This window comes from Haematobia irritans, chromosome 4 (assembly GCF_050003625.1).
Source record: "Haematobia irritans isolate KBUSLIRL chromosome 4, ASM5000362v1, whole genome shotgun sequence".
Taxonomy (NCBI): Eukaryota; Metazoa; Arthropoda; class Insecta; order Diptera; family Muscidae; genus Haematobia; species Haematobia irritans.
This window is the reverse complement of record NC_134400.1, coordinates 90,303,651-90,328,890: the sequence shown is the minus strand read 5'-3', so window position 1 is coordinate 90,328,890 and position 25,240 is coordinate 90,303,651. Positions and strand designations below refer to the sequence as shown.

At 33.4% G+C, this 25,240-nt stretch overlaps 1 protein-coding gene and 1 long non-coding RNA gene across 13 annotated transcripts in view; both read left to right on the top strand.

The window, feature by feature from the left end:
- The window catches only part of Iml1 (GATOR complex protein Iml1), a 61,092-nt gene extending 38,919 nt beyond the window's left edge, over positions 1-22,173 (top strand). For 6 of the 11 annotated variants that reach the window (XM_075303951.1, XM_075303950.1, XM_075303949.1 and 3 more), the window contains 9 exons: positions 2,175-2,306; positions 2,377-2,684; positions 2,749-2,916; positions 5,493-5,653; positions 5,733-5,898; positions 5,949-6,070; positions 20,364-20,419; positions 20,483-20,588; positions 21,827-22,173. In XM_075303951.1, the coding sequence (XP_075160066.1) occupies positions 2,175-2,306; positions 2,377-2,684; positions 2,749-2,916; positions 5,493-5,653; positions 5,733-5,898; positions 5,949-6,070; positions 20,364-20,419; positions 20,483-20,588; positions 21,827-22,066 (1,459 nt within the window). In that variant the 3' untranslated portion in view covers positions 22,067-22,173. Of the gene's footprint in view, positions 1-1,908; positions 1,974-2,174; positions 2,307-2,376; positions 2,685-2,748; positions 2,917-5,492; positions 5,654-5,732; positions 5,899-5,948; positions 6,071-20,363; positions 20,420-20,482; positions 20,589-21,826 lie in introns of all 11 variants that reach the window. The other 5 variants (XM_075303953.1, XM_075303952.1, XM_075303944.1 and 2 more) reach the window with 2 other exon arrangements.
- A 968-nt stretch (positions 22,174-23,141) lies between these two features.
- LOC142236268 (uncharacterized) lies at positions 23,142-25,161 on the top strand. Of its 2 annotated transcripts, XR_012721967.1 has the most exons (4): positions 23,142-23,634; positions 23,754-24,094; positions 24,160-24,586; positions 24,651-25,161. It is a non-coding gene; the product is annotated as an uncharacterized LOC142236268 (long non-coding RNA). The 2 variants fall into 2 exon arrangements; XR_012721966.1 differs by lacking the exon at positions 23,142-23,634 and having other exon boundaries at positions 23,669-24,094.
- Positions 25,162-25,240: the final 79 nt, after the last annotated feature.

Genomic DNA, 25,240 nt, shown 5'->3' with positions numbered 1-25,240 from the left:
CGAAAATTTCGTGAGGACATTTTTCTTGAGAAATATACGACAAATTTTCTTGGTTTTATTTTGCGATTTTTTGCGGAGATAAAAACTGTTAAATTTGTAGTTATATGAAAAAAAGGATGCTCACTGGTGTTGGAAATGCTTTAAGAATAATTCAAGTTTGCCATTTCCATAAGAAATAAGCATATAAGAAATGAATTATCTCGCCCCCACTAAATCTATACTGAAGGCTATGGAAATTCGCTATAGCCTGCGATGGAATGTATAGCTAGGCTTGTGTATATTAGTATTTGGCATTTTCTTTTCATTCACTTAATACTATAAATTTCCTTTATCTTCTTGTCATAAGCTCATATAAAAATTTTAAGAATAATGAGATAAACACGAATTTATGACAAGCTTTGCAACGATTGTCTCTAGTCTTTTTATTTGCTATTAAAGTAATTTTTTGTGGCCAAGAGAAAGCTTTGTCTTTCGTTGCTCAGAAAAGGACTCTTCTTTCAGTGTATGAGTTATGACTTAAACCCGGCCTGTATTGACACCAGGCTAACATAAAATTAATAAATAATCTCGCCCCACCAGACCTATGGAAATTCGCTTTAACCTGCGATGAAACATATGGTAGGCTTGTGTAGATTGGTAAAGGGTGATTTGTTAAGAGCTTGATAACTTTTTTTTTTAAAAAAAACGCATAAAATTTGCAAAATCTCATCGGTTCTTTATTTGAAACGTTAGATTGGTCCATGACATTTACTTTTTGAAGATAATTTCATTTAAATGTTGACCGCGGCTGCGTCTTAGGTGGTCCATTCGGAAAGTCCAATTTTGGGCAACTTTTTCGAGCATTTCGGCCGGAATAGCCCGAATTTCTTCGGAAATGTTGTCTTCCAAAGCTGGAATAGTTGCTGGCTTATTTCTGTAGACTTTAGACTTGACGTAGCCCCACAAAAAATAGTCTAAAGGCGTCAAATCGCATGATCTTGGTGGCCAACTTACCGGTCCATTTCTTGAGATGAATTGTTCTCCGAAGTTTTCCCTCAAAATGGCCATAGAATCGCGAGCTGTGTGGCATGTAGCGCCATCTTGTTGAAACCACATGTCAACCAAGTTCAGTTCTTCCATTTTTGGCAACAAAAAGTTTGTTAGAATCGAACGATAGCGATCGCCATTCACCGTAACGTTGCGTCCAACAGCATCTTTGAAAAAATACGGTCCAATGATTCCACCAGCGTACAAACCACACCAAACAGTGCATTTTTCGGGATGCATGGGCAGTTCTTGAACGGCTTCTGGTTGCTCTTCACTCCAAATGCGGCAATTTTGCTTATTTACGTAGCCATTCAACCAGAAATGAGCCTCATCGCTGAACAAAATTTGTCGATAAAAAAGCGGATTTTCTGCCAACTTTTCTAGGGCCCATTCACTGAAAATTCGACGTTGTGGCAGATCGTTCGTCTATTCATGATGAAATGTCAAAGCATACTGAGCATCTTTCTCTTTGACACCATGTCTGAAATCCCACGTGATCTGTCAAATACTAATGCATGAAAATTCTAACCTCAAAAGAATCACCCTTTATATGGCATTTTGTTTTCAATAACTTAAAAGGATCAATTGCCTTAATCTTCCAAACAGCTCGTATAAAAATGGTAATATGTAATATGTTAAATTTGTAGTCTGCTTATAAGTCATTGAGTATGGGAGTTTCGGCAAGTATCACATTGGCACCCTTCTCATTTGTTTTAATTAAAGTTATTATATACAATATTAATATTGTTTCTACATACTATTCTTATGTTTTCTTTAGAATATGCTTTATTATCGATCCCTTACTATAATTATTTAAAAAAAATGTGCATAACTTTCATATGGTTTCTTTTAATTTTATTATTTTTGGTTTTTGGCTTTCAGCATGTTACTACCACTAGAAACTCCTTTGATAAGCATCATCATAGTTTTAATTCACCTCAGCAAAGGTTTGTTGGTTTGCCGTGACACAATATCACTATAATTTCATAAAACCATTACGCATTCAATTTTTTTTATAAATATACGTTTTTTAACAAAAGAAAATGTAAATCGCACCTCAACTTTCTAATGCACATTAAATGTAATTTAATCGCATTATACATTGATTCAGTCTATACATGTAATAGAAGTTTCTCAATTCAATTTAGCTGTATACGCCCATCTGTGATTAAACCCGAACGAGTAGGAGCAGGTGGACGGATCATACATCCTGCCGCAGATGCAGCCGCAGCGGCTATGAATGCAAATGATTCCACTCAACATGAAGATTGTGATGATAAGTAAGTATTTTTATACTATACATGGCTTATAGTATAAAAAACATATTCCCATCTATTTGTAATTTTACAGCTTAGCAGTTGAAGTGAAATTGCGTCCCAATGCAACACTTAATGAGATTTTTGATGCCATGAAAAATCCCATTTATGGAGTAGCGTTTCTCTCACAAACTCAAAGTCTTCCTTCCTACACATTTGTCTCATTCGATGCCTTAGTATGGCTTAAAACTAACCTAGAAAACAATGCCCGAAATCCTTTAGAAATTCTAGAACAAATGCGCAAAGAAAAAATGATTTGTCATGCTTCGGGGGATTTCAATAAACCAATTATACCTGGATTTTATCTGTACTATATAGCTCAACAAGACAAAAATTCTAAAGGTATTCAAATTAATTGAAATCATAATAATGTCTTTTGTTTTCTGATCTTATTTCTGTGCTGTAGACTATTCTCCGCCATTAAATGATTTAAGTGCTTTTGAAAACGAATGGATGGAAATCGAATTATTAGGTTGTAGTAATTTGTGGTTGGATGAACCATCACTACCACGAATACCAAATTTTCTTAAAGACGTTCCTTCCCCGCAATCCTGGACTGATTGCTGTAAAAATAGTAAGTATATTTATATTCTGCTTATATGTTGGTTGAATTCATAAAGTCAAAAGAATAAATAAAAACTATGAACTGAACGAAATTTTAAATGCATCAAAAGGGCTTTCGTATTAGTTCTGTGCATGTAACCACCCAGGACCAGTGTTACTGTTGTGCCACTAAAGCGGCAATTTACCACATGTTTTGGCTGGCGCCACTTTTGTGCCATTTTTTTCTTGTGACACTAAATGTGATACTTTTTACGTTTTTTGTGCCACTTTTTCAAAACTTAAAATTTTATGGGAAGTTAAGATCAAAAAGAGATACGTTATTTAGAAAATTTAACATTATCCACCAACGATAAACAGCTATCGTCCACACGCTCACAAAAAATCGCTTCTGTAACATATACTCCCAAACATATTTTGCTTCAAGCATATACATTTTTGGGTATTGCCCAAACATTTATATGTTTGATCTCTTCCAATATATAATATGTTTGAAAGCATATTGGTCTAAACAATATATGTTTGGGTAGTCTAAGTTCCAAACATTTTGTATTTTTGCATCCAAATTCAATAATGTTGTCTTTCAAAAAACAATATGTTATTATGTGAACATATAATATGTCTGGAAGCATTTTGCACCCAAAAATATTATATGCTTAAAAAAAATTCTTCCAAACAATATTGTGCTCAAAATTTTATTTATTTATTTATATATTTACAATCATAATGAATTATGAAAATAAACAGGTAATATAGGTGCTAACAACATAGGTTTTCGACCTGAATGCTCAAAATTTTGTTTCTGCCCAATTGTATATTCCCCCACATCTTTCTCACTTCCACGAGATTTTTTAGTTCTTAGCACCTTTTTCTGTAATACAAACATTGTAGAAGAAATTATTCAATTGTACGATTTTTTTTATTTTAATTTTACCTTTTGCCGGACGGGGATTCGAGCAGCGGACCACACAGTTTGTAAGGATCAAAGAAGTAGCTGATCAATTGCCCAAGGAAAAATAAAATGTTAATTTTGTAATAACAAGCAACAACCACCAACTTAATTCAATATCGCTCCCTGTTAAATAGCGCTTCAAGCTACTAAACACATATATGTTTATAGGCTATTTCTAAATTAATATATGTTTGCATCCAAGCATATTATATTTACAAACATTTTATGTCCCAAACATAATATGTTCTAACATATTAACATATATGTCCCAAACATGTTATGCTAGTTTATGAACATTATATGCTTGCACTCAAAAATATTGTGTTTAAAAATTTGTGTTCCAAACATATAATGTTTATAGCCAAACATATGAAAAACAGTCTTTTTCATCCGTGCATTAATGCTTAATATATGTGAACGGTTATGATTCATTTTAGGTTATGTCAAAATTTATTATTGCGTTAAATATCGTTTCTATCGTTGTAGTGCGACCACAAAGAATAATTGATGAAGCCATGAGATCTCAGTTAAAAGTTAAAAGTTTGAAATCACTCTTAAACTGATACAAGTTTAACTAAAAATATTCTATTACAAGTATACATAATTTTTTTAAAACAGAGTTATATTGCAATTAGTGATATCGCAGATATCGACTATGAAAATTCTTTGTATATTAATGAAATTACGAAAATATACATAGGCCACGAAGCCAACTCACAAATTATTTCAGAAATCATTCTAAAATGTTACCCTAAAATTGTGGTTAAAGTTTTTCATGAATTGGCATAAATAAAAAAAAATTACTAATAATACAAAGTTCTTAGATCCGCATAAAAACCAATAATGATATAAATTATTTTGATATCGTAAACGAATTTAAAGATATAATTAAATGGCCCGATAATTTTACGAACGCTTAAAAATTAATTTTAAAGAGCTTTTTTTACAATTTGTATGAATTCGCAAAATATATTTTAACTTTACCTCATAGCAGTATTAATTTTTTTATATAAGTTAATATGTTAAATGTTCCTCTTTTCAAAAATAATTGTGCCACTTTTTCCACGTTTGCCACTTTTTTTAAATTCCCAACGGTAACGCTGCCAAGGACCCTGTGTGTGGGATTAAACCTATAATTTTATGAAAATTATAACAATAAATGTTAGTTTAGGTGGCGACAACAAATTTGAATCACTAAAAATAAAACATATATAAAATAAACAATAATTGTACTTTCTATAATAAAACGGATAATTTTGGAAAAATTCGACTTGAGATTGCTGAGAAGTCGACTTTAGAATTTGTGACTTTCTGATGAATTTTCGGCATAAAAGGACTATATCACATTCCTCTTGCAATTCAAATTCGACTCTTCGAATTTTTTCTTAAAATTCGTTTTGTCGATTTGGTCAATATAAAAAGTCTATTGGCCGCTTTTGATTAACATCGAAAGTCGATTAGTTGAGTCGGTTTCGACGTGTCGACTTCTTGGCAAAGTCGACTTTCGACTTTTGTTTTCAATTAATTGGTTATGTGTGTTAAATGTCTTTAAACCACTAAATTTATCATAGACCATTGGAGTCACTGTGTGTCGAATTTCGCTCTACCAATGTTTCAATAAAATTGTATTTTCTTAGAAAAAATTTACCGTCATTCCCACCTCGAAATCGATGTCAACCAGAAAAGCGAACGTATGGAATGGGGTCATGTAAAATATCATACTGTCATGCAATCTGGATTCGCATTTGAAATTGTTGTCCAATGGGTTACATCTTCCGGGCCCATTGTGTGGGATTTGGTGAGTTAACGAATTTAAATTTCTTCTTTCTAAAACTTAACTTTCTTGATGTGCTTATCTTAAATTTACTTCAATGCAGATAAATGGCTGGATACGCAAAGCAAATCAATGTAATTTCCAATTAGTTCCGGTTCCAGCTGACCCAATGGCCGAACCATTCACTGAAAAATCGGATCCTCTTCGAGGGCCAATTTTTATACCATTGGCAACAGATGTCTTAAATCGTGGGGAAGGTTTATTTGAAGGTTTGTATCTTCAACTAAATATGACTTGCATCTGGTGATAGCAACTATAGTTTTTACAGAGTTTTCCGAAGAAACTAGAGCTGATCGTATGTTGTTATTCCAAGAAAATATACTAGCACGTTTTGGTTTCCTGCCTTGTGTTGTGGAGAAGAAATTTTCTTTTAATAAAGAAGTAAGTATATAATATGCAAAAAAATCGGTCCTATTTCACATGGAAAACGTAAAAAATAAAATAGAGATATAATGGTTCATGAAATAAGTTTTACCAACAAGAATAATAAGTGTACTTTTGGATTTAAGTTTTACACGGGCGGAAAATGGTTTTGTTCTTGTAGCAGCTAAAGGTGTGCTCGTGAGTAATAGTTTACTCACGCTCACGCACACTCACGACTGAAAAATCATACTCACGCACACTCACGCACGATATTTTTTGGTAGGACTCACGCACACTCAAGAAAATAAAATTTGTACTCACGCACGAAAACGTCGTGACTCACGAAAAATATCGTGACTCACGAATAATTTTATGATTAATTTACCTTACCGAAGTGTCTGAAAACATGAGCATTATTAAAATCGAGAGTGTTATTAAACTCTTAACATCCCAGGTGTCACTAGAATTGTAATTGAATTTAACTCTTAATCGTTTTATGTTGGTGAGCAGGAATATTTTCGTGAGCGTAATTCGTTACTCACGTACACTCATGAGCGTGACTCACGCACGAATCACGAAAATTTTCGTGAGTCACGACAATTTCGTGTCACGTGCACACCTCTAGTAGCAGCTAGGAGTAGCTGATTTGATAATCCTTAAAATCAGGTTGACTACGATCCGGCTTCATCGCAACCTATTATCGTGGAAGCCTTTTCACGAAGAGAATGAAGGAATATGTTTCAAGAGCAAAATGTAATTTTTGTAAGCAGGGCTGTGGGGCCGGAGTCGGAGTCTGAAGATTTTGCTGGAATCGGAGCCGGAGTCGAAAAAAATTTGCTAGACTCCGACTCCGGCTAAACCAAATTTTTTAAAATACTTCACATTTTTGTAACTAAGCAAGTTTTTACGCAAATTAGTTTCCATTGCGTTATTTATTCGATCAATGTACAGCATGATTGTAAATCAAAATCAACGTCCAATTATGGCTATCTTTTTATGTTTCCTAGAATGTTAGACTAGCAGATGGGCTGGATCGATCCATGCCCATATCATTATATGAAATATTTCGAACAATCGAAAATATATTTTTTTTATTTTATTTTAAGGCCATATACATATGTGGAGTATTGACAGAAAATGGTTTCAAAGTTGTTTTTTGTCAAAATGTTATTTCTATCAAAAATTTTGTCAAAATTTTATTTCTATAAAACATTTATTCAAAATTTTATTACTATAGAAATATTTTTTTCTATAGAAAATTTAGTCAAAATTTTATTTCTATAGAAAATTGAGTCAAAATTTTGTTTCTATAGAATATTTTGCAAAATTTTATTTCTATAGAAATTTTGCAAAATTTTGTTTGTTACACAAAAAAATTTTCAAAATTTTATTTCTATTCATAATTTTATTTAAGACAAAATTTTATTTCTATAGAAAATTTTGCCAAAATTTTATAGTAATAGATTTTTTATTAGAAAATTTGGTCAAAATTTTATTTCTATAGAAAATTTTGCCAAAATTTTATAGTAATAGATTTTTTTATTAGAAAATTTGGTCAAAATTTTATTTCTATAAAAAATTTTGTCAAAATTTTATTATTTATAGAAAATTTAGTCAAAATTTTGTCTCTGTAGAATATTTTGCAGAATTTTGTTTACTATACAAAAAATTTTCTATTTTTATTGATATTTTTTTCAAAATTTTATCTCTATAAGAAAAAATTGTCAAATTTTATTTCTATAGCAAATTTTCTCAATTTTTTTTTACTGATGCTCACTGCTACTCACTGCTATAAAAATGTATTCAAAATTTTATTACTATAGAAATATTTTTTTCTATATAAAATTTAGTCAAAATTTTATTTCTATAGAATATTTTGCAAAATTTTATTTCTATAGAAAATTTTGCAAAATTTTGTTTGCTACACAATTTTTTTTTAATTGTATTTCTATTGATAATTTTTTCAAACTTTTATTTCTATAAAAAAATTTATTCAAATTTTTATTTCTATATATTTGGCCAAAATTTGATTTCTATAGAAAATTTTGCCAAAATTTTATTTCTATAGAAAATTTAGTCAAAATTTTGTATATATATAAAATTTTATTTACTAGACAAAAATTTTTCCAAAATTGTATGCTCACTGATACTCACTGCTAAGTCGAAAACTTGTAGAAATTACTCAAATTTTAAAACTTTTCAATTAATGAATCATAAATGCATTTTTGCGAAATTGTCTAAACAATTATAAATATTTCCCAAATATTGCCCGAGATTTTGTAGAAGTCTGATTTGAGATTTTATCAAAATGTAGATCTAAATACAAAGTTGTGCAGAGTATATTATAATCGGCACACCCGACTTTAGACTTTCCTTGCATTTTTATTTTTTGTTAAAATTGTGTTACGTCCCATAACGTTAGATTTAAATTTTAAGTACATAGATTTTGTAGAAGTATATACAATTTTGTCTAAATCGATTCAGATTCAAATTCATGCATATGGGAATATAAACCTTTATATAGATCGCAACAAATTTAAAGGATTTGAGATAGTATCAATAATTTTGGTCCACAAATACATATACTGTTGTTATCTTCTCATATTTTATATCATTATTATATTTATTAAACATTGCCCTAAATTTGAAATATAGAGTTCAATTGGCATCTAATGTGAAATTAAGACCTTTTTTTGCACACATAAATAAAAACGATACTTTATATCGATCCACTTACGGTACCCCCACAATAGAACTACAAATTAGTGGTATTAGAATGAGATTTAATTATATAACCCGGAGTCGACTCCGGAGTCGGAGTCGAGCAAAATTGGCTCGACTCCACAGCCCTGTTTGTAAGGTGAGCATGTAACATGTTTGTCACTAAAATGTTATTTTCTCGTCAAATATAACCTGGGGCCAAATCACCGCAGTCGAAATCGAGTACTTCGTCATCGTAATATAGTTTACGCGGATCACCGCAGTCGTTATCGAATTGTTTCTACTCGAAGTTGAACACGATAGGTAGCATGCTATCGAAAACGAATTATGTAGTGATTTTTGAGCAAAAAAAGGTAAACAAAAAGAAACAAGAAGTTGGTGAAAATGTAAGTATATTCTATTTTGGCAAAATACATTTAAGAAAATATAATATTACTATGCAAGTAATACAAAAAAAACTCATTTTTTCAAGAACTTATTTAAAAGCTTCTTTTGAAAGACGAAAACGTCTTTTAAATCTATGGATGTTAAAAACACTTACTTCAAAATAGAATCACTTACTATACTTCAGGCAATAATAAAGGACTTTTTTTCAGGAATAATTGTCCTTATTAATGCCACTTTGTACTCATCCTCTGAATCCGAAGACGAGGAAAAAAACACTTGGATTCATTATAATATGTTTACACATATATTTTAACACACAAAAATAATATAAATTTCCCAGAAATAACATATATTGATCACAAAAACTTATTTTAAAATTCACTTTTGCTTCCAATTTCTTATTACCATATGTTTACAGCAATATAAAAAAAGTAGTAGCCAAAATAAATTACGATCGAATGCCGTGATCCAAAAATTTACTGCGATCGAAATGTTTCTCGATACGAAACAGAACTCGATGACGAATGCGGTGATTTGGCCCCTGCTTGCCGAAATCAGATACATGATTTGCGAGAAAATAACATGGTTGCGAAAACCATGTTACATGGACATTTTGCTCTTAAAACATGTTTGAGGTGATCATATTCCTTCTCTGGGTGCTTTTAACAGGTTGGCTGATAAGTCCCCGGTCTAACAAAGAAAAACACATTTTTTTTGTCAAAATTCGTTTTTATTATTCAACATAGTTCCCTTCAAGAGCGATACAACGATTATAACAACCTTCCAATTTTTTGATACCATTTTGGTAGTACTCCTTCGGTTTTGCCTCAAAATAGGCCTCAGTTTTGGCTATCACCTCTTCATTGCAACCATATTTTTTGCCTGCGAGCATCCTTTTGAGGTCTGAGAACAAGAAAAATTCGCTGGGGGCCAGATCTGGAGAATACGGTGGGTGGGGAAGCAATTCGAAGCCCAATTCATGAATTTTTGCCATCGTTCTCAATGACTTGTGGCATTGTCTCGGTAAAACAACACTTTTTTCTTCTTCATATGGGGCCGTTTTGCCGCGATTTCGACCTTAAAACGCTCCAATAACGCCATATAATAGTCACTGTTGATGGTTTTTCCCTTCTCAAGATAATCGATACAAATTATTCCATGCGCATCCCAAAAAAACAGAGGCCATTACTTTGCCAGCGGACTTTTGAGTCTTTCCACGCTTCGGAGACGGTTCACCGGTCGCTGTCCACTCAGCCGACTGTCGATTGGACTCAGGAGTGTAGTGATGGAGCCATGTTTCATCCATTGTCACATATCGACGGAAAAACTCGGGTGTATTACGAGTTAACAGCTACAAACACCGCTCAGAATCATCAACACGTTGTTGTTTTTGGTCAAATGTGAGCTCGCGCGGCACCCATTTTGCACAGAGCTTCCGCATATCCAAATATTGATGAATGATCTGACCAACACGTTCCTTTGATATCTTTAAGACCTCTGCTATCTCGATCAACTTCATTTTACGGTCATTCAAAATCATTTTGTGGATTTTTTTGATGTTTTCGTCGGTAACCACCTCTTTCGTGCGAATTTTGCATACCAATCAATTATTGTTGATTTCCCTGGGGCAGAGTCCGGAAACTCATTATCAAGCCAAGTTTTTGCTTCCACCGTATTTTTTCCCTTCAGAAAACAGTATTTTATCAAAACACGAAATTACTTTTTTCCATTTTTTTCACAATAACAAAAGTTGCTTCACAAAAGACGCTCTATCTCACAAACTAATTGACTTACAGACGTCAAATTTTGACATGAATCATTTGAAGGTTGGTACTAAAGGGTGATTCTTTTGAGGTTAGGATTTTCATGCATTAGTATTTGACAGATCACGTGTGATTTCAGACATGGTGTCAAAGAGAAAGATGCTCAGTATGCTTTGACATTTCATCATGAATAGACTTACTAACGAGCAACGCTTGCAAATCATTGAATTTTATTACCAAAATCAGTGTTCGGTTCGAAATGTGTTTCGCGCTTTACGTCCGATTTATGGTCTACATAATCGACCAAGTGAGCAAACAATTAATGCGATTGTGACCAAGTTTCGCACTCAGTTTACTTTATTGGACATTAAACCAACCACACGAATGCGTACAGTGCGTACAGAAGAGAATATTGCGTCTGTTTCTGAGAGTGTTGCTGAAGACCGTGAAATGTCGATTCGTCGCCGTTCGCAGCAATTGGGTTTGTGTTATTCGACCACATGGAAGATTTTACGCAAAGATCTTGGTGTAAAACCGTATAAAATACAGCTCGTGCAAGAACTGAAGCCGAACGATCTGCCACAACGTCGAATTTTCAGTGAATGGGCCCTAGAAAAGTTGGCAGAAAATCCGCTTTTTTATCGACAAATTTTGTTCAGCGATGAGGCTCATTTCTGGTTGAATGGCTACGTAAATAAGCAAAATTGCCGCATTTGGAGTGAAGAGCAACCAGAAGCCGTTCAAGAACTGCCCATGCATCCCGAAAAATGCACTGTTTGGTGTGGTTTGTACGCTGGTGGAATCATTGGACCGTATTTTTTCAAAGATGCTGTTGGACGCAACGTTACGGTGAATGGCGATCGCTATCGTTCGATGCTAACAAACTTTTTGTTGCCAAAAATGGAAGAACTGAACTTGGTTGACATGTGGTTTCAACAAGATGGCGCTACATGCCACACAGCTCGCGATTCTATGGCCATTTTGAGGGAAAACTTCGGAGAACAATTCATCTCAAGAAATGGACCGGTAAGTTGGCCACCAAGATCATGCGATTTGACGCCTTTAGACTATTTTTTGTGGGGCTACGTCAAGTCTAAAGTCTACAGAAATAAGCCAGCAACTATTCCAGCTTTGGAAGACAACATTTCCGAAGAAATTCGGGCTATTCCGGCCGAAATGCTCGAAAAAGTTGCCCAAAATTGGACTTTCCGAATGGACCACCTAAGACGCAGCCGCGGTCAACATTTAAATGAAATTATCTTCAAAAAGTAAATGTCATGGACCAATCTAACGTTTCAAATAAAGAACCGATGAAATTTTGCAAATTTTATGCGTTTTTTTTTAAAAAAAAGTTATCAAGCTCTTAACAAATCACCCTTTATATAAAAATAATATGCATTTAATACTAGTTACATCCCTTATTATAATGTCTGGATTTTATATTAACAGCTATTTTGTTAATGGACGAAATGGAATGGATGTTGGTTGAACAACGACCTAATACAATCAAAGAAAGTAACACTTTAGACATATATTAAGATATAGACTCTAAATTTTGTCGTGTGTTTCATCGTGTGTATATGAGCATATTATGACTCTACCAACTAAAACCGAAAATATGAATGTTGGTTGAATTTCACACTATCAGTGCTGCCGCTACTACTTCAATCGAAGTATTTTGCTTCATTTTCATAAAATTTACTTCGTCACTCCTTCTTCCAAAAATCTGCTTCACTTTTTGTTCTGCTTCAAATTTTTAAATTTTTCCCCATATTACCTAATTGTTTTTCCTATTCCTTTAATTACGATTAACATAGCGGTTTTAATCATTGAATTATTAACCGATGTGGACCAATTTTTGATAGTTGTTAGAGACCATATACTTACACCATGTACCAAATTTCAGCCGGATCGGATGAAATTTGATTCTCTTAGAGGCTCCGCAAGCCAAATAGGGGGATCAGTTTATATGGGGGCTATATATAATTATGGACCGATGTGGACCAATTTTTGCATGGTTGTTAGCAGGGCTGTGGAGTCGAGCCAATTTTGCTCGACTCCGACTCCGACTCCGGAGTCGACTCCGGGTAATATAACTAAATCTCATTTTAGTACCACTAATTTGTAGTTCTATTGAGGGGATATATATGGGGTATATATATGGATCGATATAAAGTATCGTATTTATTTATGTGTGCAAGAAAGGTCTTAATTTCGCATTTATACCAATTAAACTCTTTATTTCAAATTTAGGGCAATGTTTAATAAATAAAATAATGATATAAATACCCATCATAATATGAGAAGATACCGACAGTATATGTATTTGTGGACGAAAATTATTATAAAGGGTTATATTCCCAAATGCATGAATTTGAATCTGAATCGATTTAGACAAAATTGTATATACTTCTAGAAAATCTCTGTACCTAAAATTTAAATCTAACGTTATGAGACGTAACACAATTATAGCAAAAAATAAAAATGCAAAGAAAGTCTAAAGTCGGGCGGGCCGATTGTAACATACTCTGCACAACTTTGTATTTAGATCAACATTTTGATAAAATCTGAAATCAGACTTCTACAAAATCTCGTGCAATATTTGGGAAACATTCATAATTTTTTATATAGCAAAATTTGAGTCACTTTTACCATTTAGAAAATTTAGACTACATTTTCTATAAAAATAAAATGTTGACTAAATTTCCTATCGACATAAAATGTTGTATAAATTTTGTATAAAAAAATCTATAGTAACAAAATTTTGGCACAATTTTCTATGGAAAAAAATTTGAAAAAATTATTAATAGAAATTTTGGAAAATTTTTTGTGTAAATAAAATTTTGCACAATTTTCTATAGAAGCAAAATTTTGGCTAAATTTTCTATAGAAATAAATTTTTGACAAAATTTTCTACATAAAAATATTTTTATACCCACCACCATAGAATGGTGGCAGGGGTATAATAAGTTTGTCATGTCGAAGATGAGCTAGATCGGTCCAGGTTTTGATATAGCTCCCATATCAACCGATCGCCCGATTTGGGGTCTTGGGCTTATAAAAACCGTAGTTTTTATCCAATTTGCCAGAAATTGGAAACCTAGAGGTATTCTAGGGCTATAAGGAGGAGTGCTGAAAATGGTGATTATCGGACCATGTTTTAATATAGCTCCCATATAGACAGAACTCCCGATTTTATTTCTTGAGCTTCTAGAATCCGTAGTTTTTATCCAATTTGTCTGATGTTGGAAATCTAGAGGTATTATAGGACCATTACAAGGCGTGCCGAAGATGGTCACTATCGGACGAAGTTTTGATATAGCCCCCTTTTAGACCGATGTTACGAGTTTACTTCTTGGACTTCTACAATCCGTAGTTTTTATCCAATTTGCCTGAAATTTGAAATCTGGAGGTATTCTAGGACCATTAAGAGGTGTGCCGAATATATTGTGTATCGGTCCAGTTTTTGATATAGTCCCCTTATAAACCGGCCCTCCGTTTTGGGGTCTATATTCTAGAACTACAATAGATGTGCTGAATACTGTACGTATCCTTCCATGTTTTTGGCGTAGCCCCATTAGTCCGATTGACCAAAATAGACCCAAAAAATTATTGAAGTTGGTCCGATGGTCAGACCAAATGGAATTTTTCTGCAGAAATAACATTTGGACAAAATTTTCATAGAAATAAAATTTTAACAAAATTTTCATAGAAATAAAATTTTAACAAAATTTTGTATAGAAATAAGCTTCTTAAAAAATTTTGGGATACAATGTTATGCAAAAATTTTATACAAATTTCTGCTAAATATGTAATAGAAATAAACTTATGGCTAAATTTTTTACAGAAATTAAATTTTGGCTAAATTTTCAATAGAATTAAACTTTGGCTACATTTTCTATAGAAATTAAATTTTGGCTAAAATGAAATCTATTGAAATAAAATTTGGACCAAATTTTCTATAGAAATAAAACATGGACAAAATTTTCGATAGAAATAGAATGAGGTCAACATTTTATATAGAAATAAAATTTTGAAAAAATTTTCTTTCGAAGAAAAATTTTAGAAAAAATGTAACTTTTAAATTATTTTAATTTAAATTAGAAAACTGGTCCCCTGGTACGAATTTTGGAAAAATTTGGTCCAAAATAAAAATTCGTTGTTGCAACGCTGGTAAGGCCTCCATATAGACCGATTTCAGATATTGAGGGTACAGAAGGTGCATTTACCATAAATGTAAATTTGCCAGATATTACTTCTCGTAATCATAAAACAGTTGGTGTACTATAGATTTTAGATTTCAAATCAAGGTATTTTTTCTTAATTTTCTTGCACATTTACAGGATATGTTTATGATTCCTTTAAAACTCAAACAAAAATAGTTCTTATAAATCCGGAATCTGATAGGTAAAATCTTTGCATTTATTTTCGGGATGCGAACTGGTTAAACTGATCTGTCATCAAACCCCCATGAAATTTTCTAAGGAAATTAGTATATTTGATTCATGGTGGTGGGTATTTATGGTTTGGCCCGAACGAACATACTGCTGTATATACTTGTTTTATTTTTTATTTTCTATAGAAATAAATGTTGACTTAATTTTCTATAGTAATAATATTTCGAATAATTTTTTTATAGAAATTAAATTTTGACAAAACATTCCATATAAATACAATAGTGACAAAATTTTCTATAAAAAACAGCTTTGACAATTTTTTCTGTCATATGTGTGTAGGTATATAGCCTTAAAATAAAATTAAAAACAATAAATTCGAATTATTGTTCGAATTATTTCAAATAAATTGATATGGGGATTAAAATGGATCGATCCAGCCCATTTGCTAGTCTAACATTCTAGGAAACATAAAATGATAGCCGTAATTGGAAGTTGATTTTTATTTCCAATCGTGGTGTACATTGATCGAATGCATAACGCATTGGAAACCAATTTGCGTAAAAACTTGTTTAGTTACAAAAACGTGAAGTGTTTTAAAAAATTTGGTTTAGCCGGAGTCGGAGTCGAGCAAAATTTTTACGACTCCGACTCCGACTCCAGCCAAATCTTCAGACTCCGACTCCAAGACTCCGACTCCGACTCCACAGCCCTGGTTGTTAGATATCATATGCTGAAACCATGTACCAAATTTCAGCTGGATCGGATGAAATTTGCTTCGCTTAGAGTCCCCGCAAGCCAAATTTGGGGGTCCGTTTATATTAGGGCTATACGTAAAAGTGGACCGATATGGCCCATTTGTAATACCATTCGACCTACATCAATAACAACTACTTGTGCCAAGTTTCAAGTCGATAGCTTCTTTCGTTCGGAAATTAGCGTGATTTCAACAGACGGACGGACGGACATGCTCAGATCGACTCAGAATTTCACCTCGACCAGAATATATATACTTTATGGGGTCTTAGAGCAATATTTCGATGTGTTACAAACGGAATGACAAAGTTAATATACCCCCATCCTACGGTGGAGGGTATAATAAAATGAATTCTATTGTTTTGTTTTCATAAATGTATGCTACTTCAATTTTATTCAATCTACTCCCCTTTTTTCCAAAATCTACTTCACTCATTTTTTCACTAGCGGCAGCACTGCACACTATTCTCCGCTAGAGGTGCTGCCGATAGAGTTACCGTTGTGCGACTTTAGTCGCATTTTTCAACCTTTCTGACGTCATGCAACTTTTTTAAAATATGTAAAATGTGCATGCGTGCGACTAAAGTCGTACAAGTACTTCAATTTGACGTAATTTTTATAAAAGGGAATTCATCGCCGTGCGCCTTACGTGGGAGCCACTGTTGTGCAATGACCCTTCTTGATCATGGATTCAACCCCACTTTCGACCAAACAGCAAAATGTGTTTCAGCGGTGGATGCTGAGTGTTTCAAAACTTCTCTAAGTACATCACCGCAATGTGAAAAGTCGTTCGAAGTCGTTCTTTTACTCCAAAAAGCTAACAAAAGAGACCCATAGAGAGATCATTTGTGACATTTGAGAAATAGAGAAGTTGCAAGTTTTTGCTATGGATTTTTTGCCAGTACAAACTTGCAAGAGTTTGTTATAATTAATTCATACGTGCAATATATACGTCGTGATTGGTTCCGGAATTTGACGACGTTAATCGAAACGACGAAAACCGAATTAAAAATTGCTCATACTTACTCCTATGTCAGCTGTGTCCGAGAATCAAAACAATAATGCATTCATGATTGAAAAGCTACACACACATAGAAATAAATCAAAGTCTAAACGTGTACAGAGAGAGGATTTCGGTTTGTGTCCACCTAGACCATAGTTGGTCCATTGCGGTTCCTCAAATTTCGTTCCATCTTCCTCTTCGTGTCTGTCTCGCTCCGGCCGGAATGAGTCCATTCTATGATAATGTGTCCTTCGGATGCGCCTAGGTCCTCCACCCCGATACCTTGATGAAAGCGAGAATATTCCTCAGGCTGCATTCTCGCAAGTTTGATTGATTGATTAAATTTATTAGTATTTGTATTACTTTCATAATTCACATTTACATTTGGTTTAAAAATACAAAATTATTGATTCTTATTAATAGTATTTAAATAAATTCATCATTATTTTTTATATAATCTACACATAATTTTAGAAAATTGCTCATATTGATTTCATTCTTTATACTGCTTGGCATCTCATTAAACATTCTAAATCCTTTGAAAAATAGCGATTTCTGCATATTTGCTGTTGTAACCCGTTGCAGGCGAAAATCATTGCAATTTCTCAGATTGTAAGATTGTACTTCTCCCACGTAATTAATTTGAACAATTAGATAATCTGGTGCTTTTTTGACATTCACTTTTTTTAATCGTTTTTAAAGTATTCAGAGCCAGTCTTTGTTTTATTGATAACCTGTACCCTCGGCCATTTTCGAGACGTCAATATAGATGTCTGCAGGCCGTGCTCTCCAATGAGTCCAGACCCCTCAGTCTGAGTATGACCTCCGCGGTCCTCCTAATATGCAGGTCCAGGGGCCATATCCCTATCAATAAGCTTAAGACCTTAGTTGTCATAGCCATTAAGCCATTTAAGTTATCAATTTCAATTGTAACTTAATAATGAATAAATAAATAAATAAATAAATAACTCCAGTGCGGCGGTGGCCGTTGTCCTCATCGCCCCGGTCATGTAGATAAGTGCCGTTCTAGTTATTCTGCCCAATCTCAGTATATGATTGTGGTGGTTTGTGATGGGCCACCAGACATGACATCCATACACAGCTACTGGCCTTATCACAGCTGTATAAAGCCAGTTGAAAAGGCACGGTTTCATTCCCCACCGCTCCCCAACAAGCTTCTGATATTCGTATAATTCCGCATAGGTCTTCTTCATACGATATTATCGAGCCAATTCAATTTAGGGTCCAGAACAATCGCCAGGTAACGTCCCGATTTCGAGAGTGTCAATTTCGTCCCCTGAAATTCTGGATCTTTGTATCAATCCAGTCTCCTTTTCCTAGTAAAAAGCACCAAATCCGTTTTCCTAGGATTTACTCCTAATACACCACCACTGGTCCATTCCGATAGGGATTTCAGTGAGTCACTCATCACGTCCGAGATCGTGTCCAAGAATTTGCCTGAAACTATTATGACAATGTCATACACATACGCCACCACTTTTATACCCCTATTACTCAGGACGCTAAGAATCTCATCCACTATCATTAGCCAGAGCACAGGTGATATTACCCCTCCCTGAGGAAGTCCTCTCGTCGTATTCGCTTGTCGTTTGGAATCTGCCAATTCCGCTTCGATGCTTCTATGACGCAGCATTGCCTCAATCCAGTTCATTACGATCTCGCTCACACCATTCCTCTCTAGTGCAAGTAGTACTTTCTCGATCTTTGTGTTATGGAAGGCACGTTCAATATCCACAAATGCCGCCAATGTGTATTCTCCGTACGCTATAGATTTCTCAATGTAATGCACTACAGAGCGTAGCGCAGATTCCACCGATTTACCCTTTAAATAGGCATGTTGGCAGTTTGATAGTTTCGTATCCAATTTATTCATTAGATGGTTATCCAAGATTCTAAAAAGTTTGTTATATCAACTCGGCTATAAAAAGGAGGTCCCTTGTCATTGAGCTTAACATGGAATCGGGCAGCACTCAGTGATAAGAGAGAAGTTCACCACTGTGGTATCACAATGGACTGAATAGTCTAAGTGAGCCTGATACATCGGGCTGCCACATAACCTAACCTAACCTAACCTATATCAATTAATTATACCCTTCACCACTACTGTGGTACAGGGTATAATAAGTTTGTGCATTTGTATGTAACGCCAAGAAGGAAAAGTCTGAGACCCATCGTTTAGTATACCGATCGTCTTAGAATTAAATTCTGAGTCGATTTAGAATTCGATTTTAAATTCGGTTCAGATTTAGATATAGCTGCCACATATATTTTTCACCGATCTGGTCATAATTGGCGTGTATATCAACCGATCTTCCTCAAATTCCGTACATCCGAATATTTTATGAGTCTCGAAAAATTTGCAAAATATCAGCCAAATCGGTTCAGATTTAGATATAGCTCCCATATATAGCTTTCGCCCGATTTACACTCATTTGCCCACAGAGGCCAATTTTTTGCTCCGATTTAGTTGAAATGTTGCACAGGGAGTAGAATTAGCATTATAGCTATGCGTGCCAAATTTGGTTGAAATCGGTTCAGATTTAGATATAGCTCCCATATATAGCTTTCGCCCGATTTACACTCATATGACCACAGAGGCCAATTTTTAACTCCGATTTAGTTGAAATTTTGCACAGGGAGTAGAATTAGCATTGTAGCTCTGCGTGTTAAATTTGGTTGACATCGGTTCAGATTTAGATTTAGATGATTTCGACCAACATTTTCCTTGTAAAATCTCCACTGCTTAGTCGAAAAGTTGTAAAAATGACTCTAATTTTCCTAAACTTCTAATATCGAGCGATAAATCATAAATAAACTTTTGCGAAGTTTCCTTAAAATTGCTTCAGATTTAAATGTTTCCCATATTTTTTACTAAAATTGTGTTCCACCCTAGTGCATTAGCCAACTTAAATTTTGAGTCTATAGATTTTGTAGAAGTCTATCAAATTCTGTCCAAATCGAGTGATATTTAAATGTATGTATTTGGGACAAACCTTTATATATAGCCCCCAACACATTTGACGGATGTGATATGGTATCGAAGATTTAGATCTACAAAGTGGTGCAGGGTATAATATAGTCGGCCCCGCCCGACTTTAGACTTTCCTTACTTGTTTTTTAATTGAAAAAGTTTTCAGCTTCAATTAACTTGTTAATTGGAAATATTTTGGTGAAATATTTTTCTGTGTATATAACGATTGTTTGTTACAGTTTTTAATAAGCCACATAACGCCGAAAAACATTTTAATTTATTTTATCTATTTTAGGTTCCAAAAGAATATCAGTATGTGCACTGTTCTGGAAATATGTTTGCACTTATACGGTAATTGACAAAGTAAATCAATGAAAATTGACAATAATAGATTATTATTATCATTTTTTACAGCTGTTCCAAAAATACCAATTACCAAATTGATTCACCAAGCCGACAAGAAGCGAATGTTACGAGATGCGTTTATGGTCATACTAACAATACAAACGTCCCAAAGAAAGTAAGTAATAGATGAAGTGTAGAGAACCATTCATTAATTTTACCTCCAAATCAGACCTCCAAACCATTATACGTTTTCGAAGCAAAAATGTCTGCCTGAACCTAACGAAACTGGTTTGCAGGTTACATTATTTTTAAACGTGACAATGGTGACAGTCTGCTCCAGACACCAATAATTCTGGTGGGGCATGTTCCATTAATGTCCTCTTCAAGTTCCTCTGATCGTAAAGCCAAAGAATCTCAGGCCCTTTTGTAGGAAATCTCCTAGTACCAATTGATTATTCCCCTTGGGAATATAACCCGGAGCTTAAGACACGACTTAAGTGCTAGCCCCAAATATTTGTAGTGTCTGACACATACAGCAACCTCCATTCCATGGATGAAACAGGTTGAATTTATCTTGATTTCTTAAGTCGTCGCTACTTTTGTTTTAAGCTGTGTGATGTCAACTTCCTCCTTAATATGGGTGGTGATCGGGCTCTAAGATCGGGAATAAACTATGGATTGTAATAAGAATCAAAAAATCTACTCTTCCACTTTTTCAAGATTTGCAAAAGTCGACTTCACAATTTTTTATTAATTTCCCCCCTGACTTCGTATGCACAATATGATGATTTGAATATTTCAAGACCAACTCAGGTTATACAGATTTGACAACATACTACTATGTATTCGCCAGAAAAAAGTCTCCACGGAGACATCCTGTAAGGCGCTCTGTCTTCAGAATCTAACATGTTTCAAGAGCAAAATGTTATTTTTGGATAGAGAACATTTAACATGTTTGTCACAACCATGTTATTATGTCGGAAATCATATATCTGAATTCGGGAAGAATTTTATGTTTGACGAGAAAACAACATTTCTTCGGCAACAATTTATACTTCCCCATGCAAAATAATATTTTGCTCTTGAAACAAGTTTTAGGTGATCATATTCCTTATCTGCGTGCAGCGAAAAAACTGCAAAGATCTGCAAGGTTAACATTCAACCCATGATTGTCGTGGGTATACGATACCATAACATGATAGATTAACGCTAAACTATTTGGTCGAACTTTATGTATCAAAATTGTTTATTACTTCCTTCGAAAATAGAAAATCTAAATAGTAACTGCATCCATACTTTGTTTACTCCAAAAAATAGCCGGAATTTCGAAATCCCAAACATAGTACTTTAATTCTGAATTTGATTGTATAACATTTAATTATTATATATTTACTAATAAACTTTCCTTTACAGATTGGCTTTCTCTGGGCATGGAATCACATGATACCAAATAAAAAATGGAAATCTCTTGTAATCACAAATTCTTCAGAAGGTGAACTTTTCCAATTAAAAATGCTTAAGGATTTTCGAGAGTTTTGTTCAAATACCGACGATCGTTTATTGAACTTTTGGAATTCTTGTCATGAACTAAAACAACAATCGCTGAATAGTATTGAAAACATCAATAACAACAATGTTGAAATTAAAATTTAAAATTTTTAGGATTATTTACCATTGTGCTCATTTCAAAGTGTTTTTTAGTTTTATAAAAATCATGAAGTTTTTTAAATGTATACAAATAAAAAGATTTTGTAACATTATCTTATTTAGTTATTTATTTATTTATAGTAAATATAAGAATAATAGGGAATAAACTAGCATTAGCTACTTAGGCTGTCAGCTAAGTACTATTATCAACGGGAATGTATGTTAAAGGTGTGCGCGTGAGTGAAATTTCACATACACTCACGCACGTTCACGAAGCAAAATGTTTATTCACGTGCGCTCACTCACGATATGTGTAGTAGCCAATCCCACTCACGCACATTCACGAAATGAAAACCAGCATTCACGCTCATTAACGAACCGATTTTATTTCTCACGTACGATATATTTTGTTTAGTCCCATTCACGCACATTCACGAGATTAGCTTTGGATTTTGTTCACGACTCGCGTGAATCACACGTGTCCCGAGAATTTCGTGTCAAGTGCACATCTCTAATGTATGTATATATGTATGTACTGGTATGTGACAATTGCATAGATATCCATTGTACGTTTTAAAAGCTGCTTAGATCAGAGCTTCCCAACCCAATTAGCCTAAAAGTATGCACCTTAATTAAGAAGGTAGTAGGTTTTGGAATTTGGTAATAATGCAGACACTAGATACCAGAGAAATTGAATCGAGAGAACGAAATTGTGAAATAAAACAGTTAATAGATGGGAGTCATCAGAAAAGATAAAAAATATATTTAAATAATGCCCTTAATCTTTCTATCCGTGATTTGACAAGATTTGATAAAAATTTAATACATAAATATAATATACAAATAATTTTAGTGTACACTGGATATAAATATAAGTTTTAACTTAAAATTTGAGCAAACAATTGAGTAAACTAAGTCGTACATAGCAGTATAGTGGTTTTTGAAAGAAATTTTGCTTATATCCACTGCGAGCCTGCTGGAATCTCATCTTTGCAAATCTATTCAAATCAATCGACATTTTAACAAATGTTAAAAGAGAAAGATATCATCCATGGCTGAACAAGTAGGTTAAATCATGATTACAATTTTTTTATTTCGACAAAATTTTAAGATGTCAAAATCATATGTTTATGGTGATTGCAGCTCTCCAAATGACACTGCATAGCAAATGCATCTCAAACAAACTCGCGCATTCATAGCTGGAGAATTGTTCAAAGATGACTTGAGTATCTTGATAACATATTCCAGACCCAAAATACCACGCACATCAGTTTTTAAACTGCATCATAAACTGTTTTTGTTAATAGATGGCGAAGATCCATTTGACTGACTTCCATTCTTAACTTTGGTGTGTATTATAGTCTTATTTGTTTCATATCGGCGTTCCTCGGATGAATTATCCACTTCACAATCACTCATAGGTGACGCAATTAAATTTGAACCTTTATTTTTCTCTGGATTTTAATTATTTTTTCAGGACAATTGAAAGAATAAATAATTGCCACTTTTACCAATGCCATCCCAATAAACACAGGATGAGCGTTTTTCAAATGCAACAACTTTTCAGTTTGAGGGTAACTATAATTATCAACATAAATTCAACTTGACTTGAAACAGCTCATATTCAATACATCTTCAAATTGTTTGTGAATTACTTCCAATTTGCCAAAATGTTGACGAAATCTTTGAAAAGGGGTTGAAGATAATATGAGAAAACTTTGACAAAACACTACCCTAAAATGCGACGAAAAAACCATGTGGTTTTCAATACTTGTTTGTGCAACGAAGTTCGTGGTCAATTGAAAGAAATAAAAAACATTTTAGACACAAAACTGAATTTACTCCAAATAGTTTCTAATAATACGTAAGTGAAAATAAAAAAATGATATGAAACTTTAAGGAAGACACTAAATTATATCTCTTTGCCGAAAACTAAAATTATGGATTCTACGTTCTTTAAAACATTAAAAAGCTGACCGATGAAAAAATGTTGGACAAGTAACTGGAACTGCTTCAAATAGTTTATAATAATTGGTAAGTCAATATGAAAAATGAAATCAACACTTTAGAGAAGTCACTAAATTTAAATCTCATTGCAGAAAACTAAAATATTTGGATGCTGCATTCTTGGAAACATTAAGAGGTTGACCAATGAAAAATGATGGTGGCTTATCGAAAAGAGAAAGTTTCCATAAATCAAAGTACAATGAATTAAACTTGGTATTTATGCTTTTCCATATCAACTACTGGGTGATAATACGCATCACGCCTATAGTTTAATTTACATCGCATCATCGGTTTAATTTGATATTTTGTGAATTGAAATTGCTGGAAATTTATTCTAACTCTCTAGTCATCAAGTTCCTTGCTAATTTCCCGAATTTTAATGAGTTTTACAACAATTTTGTGACACCAACGTTCTTGAGGAATTTTGTGGTTTTCAATACATTTTGTGCCACGAAGTACGTGGTCAGTTATTTTTATTGACATAAAACTGAAATTAATCCAAAACGGTAATTATAATTGGTAAGTCAAAATAAAAAGTGAAATGAAAACGTAATGGAAATCACAAAACTCGATTGTTTTGCAGAAAACTAAAATCATTGGATGTTATATTCTTGGAAGATGTTGACCGGTGAAAGAATGATGAAGGAAACAACAAAGAAAAGATTCCAGAAAACTTGCAAAGTGCAACCAATTAAAACAAAGTGCAACAGTTCCTAAATCAAGAACTTCTGGATGAAAATGTGCATTACATCAATTTACATTCCGTCATCAGTTTGATATTTTGTGAATTCCTCTTGATGGAATCTATTCTAACACGCAGGCCAGCAAGTTCCTCGATAGTAATTATTTGAAATTGTCAGCATATTAATTAATAATTAATTAATTAATAGTTATGTGACACCAACATTATGGGGGAAATTATACATGAAAAATGTTTAAGTTATTTAAAGTTGTATTGATAGTTTTAGTTATTAATACCTTTAATAAGATAATTATGTTTTGATATTATTATTTTTATATATTGTTAATGTTATTTTTAATATTATTATATTTTTAACGAAAAAAACTAATAAAATGTACAAAATCACAGGAAATTTAGTATTGACTTTCAGTAAGAACTGGGATTGACTTTCATGCAAATTGTGGTTAGAAAATATTCGCAGCAATATTAAT